This window comes from Physcomitrium patens, chromosome 12, assembly GCF_059467195.1.
Source record: "Physcomitrium patens ecotype Gransden chromosome 12, ASM5946719v1, whole genome shotgun sequence".
NCBI lineage: Eukaryota > Viridiplantae > Streptophyta > Bryopsida > Funariales > Funariaceae > Physcomitrium > Physcomitrium patens.
The window spans coordinates 11244685-11248863 of NC_143421.1; the positions used below are offsets into that span (position 1 = coordinate 11244685).

A 4179-nucleotide genomic window follows, 5' to 3' on the forward strand; every position below is an offset into this window, starting at 1 on the left:
GCCGTAAAATGCTTTCCATGAGACATTCTCAAACGAATATCCTACACCCCGGTCTGACCAAAATCAGAGAACCAAATGGTGCTTTGATAAAATAAAGAATTTCAGACAATGAAGGTGTGTGATTTTGAAAGTTCCAGACGGGTATTTCAAAAGGCATTGACGCTTCAAAAAGGAATCGCAACCACATGGATAAAGTTCGTGTCGGTGACGAACTAACTTCACACAGGTCGAGTCATTCAAAGGGTTTCGTGTGTCTGAGGTAAGAATTGAAAGTCGCATTCCGATTGCGGCCACAAAAAGATGTGATGATAATCATCAACCAAAACCAGAAACTTTTCGAACGTGACGCTTCCGTCCAGTAGGAAGGAATCACAAACCGCTTCAACAGTGTCTCGACAACTGAAATACAGAGTCTCGAACCGTTCCCCTACGCTCAAAAAATTAGAGAAAAAGAAGGCCACGCACAGAATGCACACCAAATGCAATGTTCGGACGAGTACACAATCTAGTACACACCGCAGGTTGTTCTTTGCCATCAAACCATGATCTGTACAAAAGTGATGGCATCTACAACAGCGCAACTTCTCTATTAAAGATCCAGCTGAAGCTTCCTCTCTTAGGACCCTTCTTCACTTTCGCTTGGGCACGTTCATCAAGCCTTCTTATACGTGGAGGCAGTCCGCACACGTACTGCTGTGCAGCTAACGCTTTTTCCGAGAGACCTGTAATACTAGGGACATTCCACCTCTTCACCAAGTGCTCCATGATGTCGGCGTAATCTCGGGCGGTGTACACGCCTGTTCTTTGGGCGACAAGTGAGAAATCATCGAAAAGATGGTTGTTTTGGCCATCGTACATAAGATGTGCTGGCATGGAAATTTTCTTCTTCATCATATCAGCGAAGGCAAGCATAGCACCATCCGGGTCGATTTCAAATAGCTTCTCAACGATCTTGGTATATGCATTCTCATGCCTTCTTTCATCGGCAGCGATGATGCCGCAAATCGTTGCGAGCTTCGCATCACCATGTTCCTTGGCGTGCCGTGCCGTATTACCATGTGAAATAAAAGTAGCCCTTTCCTGAAACGAGGTGTAGACGAAACCCAAGTATGGATTATTTTCTGTCTGAGGGTCCTGTGAAAACACAAAAATCACGGTCAATAAACATACACAACATTTGTAACAGTTGCAAACACTAGAATCCAAATGGTGCAACTCTTACTCCAGCGCCAGCCCTCCGACCCTAGTACCCATCATTGCCATTAAGTTCATAAAGTCTTTTCGGAGGTAAATGGAGTTCCTACCATGCCAGATCCAATTAGATACTGGATAGTTTTTTCAACGCTTTTCATATCCACCCGGCCAGTCAAGTACAAATATTTATTTAAAAGATCTCCGTGACGATTTTCTTCTGCAGTCCAGGCACGAGTCCATACACCCCAAGGGGTGGGACTGGCACCCGTCTCATCCCGACTCCCATCTAGTGTGTTCAGCATAGTTTGATACGTAGGCAGAGCCTCCTCAGTGATCATATCACCGACCAAACACACCAAATAGTCATCGGGTAAGCATGCGGCTCTCTCCCGAAGCTCCTTCACTTGGTCCAAGAAGTCTTCAGAAGAGGGCTCTGGGAGAAAGTCCTGTGGTTGCCAGCACTTCTCCACGGGCTTTAAATAAGGTAGAAGAGTCTTGGAGGCCCAGCCTTCGAGGGATTTGAACATTTCCAACTTCTCTGGAGATATAGAGTGCATTACTTTGGAATGTGTCTCCGTTGGTCGTTTACTTACAGGTGAACCCCTGTGATCAACAAAGTAATGTTAATGAAGAGGTATTTTTATATGCCCATCCACAGTACGAGATCATTGACCTGACCTACAGGTAACAATTGGTCACAAAGCCGTATCCACACGGATTTGACAAGTGCGGACATCCTTAGCCTTGCTCTCCCATGCAGCTACCAAATACAATTGTTTACTCGCTTCGCAACGGAATTGATCCGTACATACGCGCATCATTGCAGTACAGTTCGTATCCAAATGAACAAAACTAAAATTCGTACCAAACTGACAAGAGGTGCCCTTCGTATTTTCAGAATAAAGGAAATTATGAATATTCTGCACCACTCACTGTGTTTTCGGTGGAAGGGTTGCTGTCATAACTACTTCCAAGCGGCCCGTCTTTCCTGCTCGCCTGACTACGTTTAAATTCACGCTGAGCATCTGGCTCTTAAAACCAGAAGGCAAGGAAGAACTTGTTGAACAGGTTCGGGCACTGCTTAGACTGTGGCTCGAGGCGGTACATCGGACGCCTCTTGCCGTCGACAAATCCATCACCACAGCGGCCATCTTGACCAACTCCAAGAGAGCTAATTCTTTTCACCTAAAAATTCATCGACCTGCAAGAAATTGGAATCAGTATTCGAAATTCGACACAAGCGTAATTCAAGAATCTAAAGTAATATTCGAGACAGAGTCAAACAATTATCGTAAATCCAGGGAAATAGATTCTTGGCATACTATGCCTATATGGCACTGTTCCCTCTGAATGTTGTCCTAGGATGTTACGACTAGTGAGCCCTTCCCTACACTGAATGTGGACCACGAAACAGCGGGTTGTCTCAACAAAATAGATCATTGCAGCAATTTCGAACTCCTAAAGTAGCTGATTTGCCCATATGGATTCAATATGCCAACTTCCAAAATTTCCTCAAATTTCGTAAAAGCATGTAAGTAGAGAGATACCAGAGGCCGCAAACGTTAAAACAAAGAGAAACCTCCGACAATGAAGACTGACGCGAACCAAAGACATCAATGAAACTCTTCCAACATTATCTTTCTCCTAAACCTCGTGATTCAGCACGTTTCACAGCTGCAAGCGGGCGTTATTCAAACGGTGAGCATATCCCGTGACCTGAAGCAGAGCTATGCATATTTTGTATTCAAATGCACTAGTTCGACTCTCAACACATTACCATCAAGGTAACGAGAGCCGGTACCCGAATCTATAGCAGTCGCCGTTACAAGTGCGACAACTCGTTCTCTCGGACAAAAACACAGGGATAACTCCAAAAAAAGAGAATAAAATAAGAACGACTGACATCACTAAAGATAAACCTCAGAAAACCCACTCTTTCACATCAAGAACCAAAACAACCCACCCTCAAACAGCGAAACTCCAGCGAACAGAACGGCACCACATTCGCAAACACTGCCAGACAACCCCAATCACGGCCCTCAGCATTCTCTCAACGCGCAACTATAAGTCCACTACCTCGCAACATTCAACACACCTTCACACAACGGCAATCCTGGGATCAGAGCGGAGCACACGCCGCGAGCAAGAACTGATACAAGCCCCCTCGCAAGTGGGGGGGGGGGGGAGGATGAGACGATGCAGACGACGCCGCGACACCCCAAGATGCTCAAGGGCCAGAACCAATGGAGGCGACGTGGAGGAGACAGAGACGGAAGACGATAGAGCGAACCCACACAACGCAGATCCAGAGGCTTACCAATCGGGCGAGACAGACTGAGGAAGAAGGAAGTGAGAGAGAATGGCAGTGACAGCAGATCCACACACACACACAGACCCAGCAGCAGCAGCAGCAGCAGCAGAAGCTGTGAGGATTCACGGAACCTCCCTAGTGAACTGTGCGAGAGAGAGAGCGAGCGAATGCCAGACACCAGCAAGCAAGCAACTGGAGCTGGAGCACGCAGACGGACGGACGGACGGGCGGCCCGGTCGGCAGCACCGGCTCGTTTAGCCCTGCGGCCATGGTCGGCCCGGGCTACCCCTGGCTAGACTGGCCCGCGATGGGGACGTGTGGGGGACCTCATCCCTCCGATCCTACCCATACCCGCTGCGGTCCCATACCCGTGTCACACCCATCCCTGTGCCCCGCTCCGCTTTGTGGATTGGATTTCTCCGCCCTCACCCGCTGTTCAACCGTGTCTTTGGCCGTGGCTTTGGGTCTCTCGCTGCTCCCCCCCTCCCTCAAATTGTCTAATTCAATTCAGGGGAATGCGTGGGGTTCTTGAATGGGGATTAAAGTACCCCACGCATTCCCAATAATAATAACAATGTTACTATTGAAAAGGGTGTATTTTTAAAGTTAGCCTAAAATCTTAACTTTATTGTGATAAATATGAAATCAGTTAAGCTAAAATAGTAATAGTCATA

General features: G+C 47.2%; 1 protein-coding gene across 2 annotated transcripts; it reads right to left on the reverse strand.

Moving 5' to 3' along the window:
- Positions 1–255: 255 nt before the first annotated feature.
- LOC112289744 (stearoyl-[acyl-carrier-protein] 9-desaturase 5, chloroplastic) lies at positions 256–3658 on the reverse strand. 2 transcript variants are annotated; one of them, XM_024535248.3, is made up of 4 exons: positions 3512–3658; positions 2128–2395; positions 1305–1797; positions 256–1134 (listed from the first exon to the last, which is right to left on the reverse strand). In XM_024535248.3, the coding sequence occupies exons 2-4, from the start codon at positions 2343–2345 to the stop codon at positions 568–570; spliced, it is 1278 nt and encodes a 425-aa protein (XP_024391016.1). In that variant the 5' UTR covers positions 2346–2395; positions 3512–3658; the 3' UTR covers positions 256–567. The 2 variants fall into 2 exon arrangements, with proteins under 2 accessions (XP_024391016.1, XP_024391018.1); XM_024535250.3 differs by having other exon boundaries at positions 3290–3658.
- Between the last annotated feature and the right edge of the window lie 521 nt (positions 3659–4179).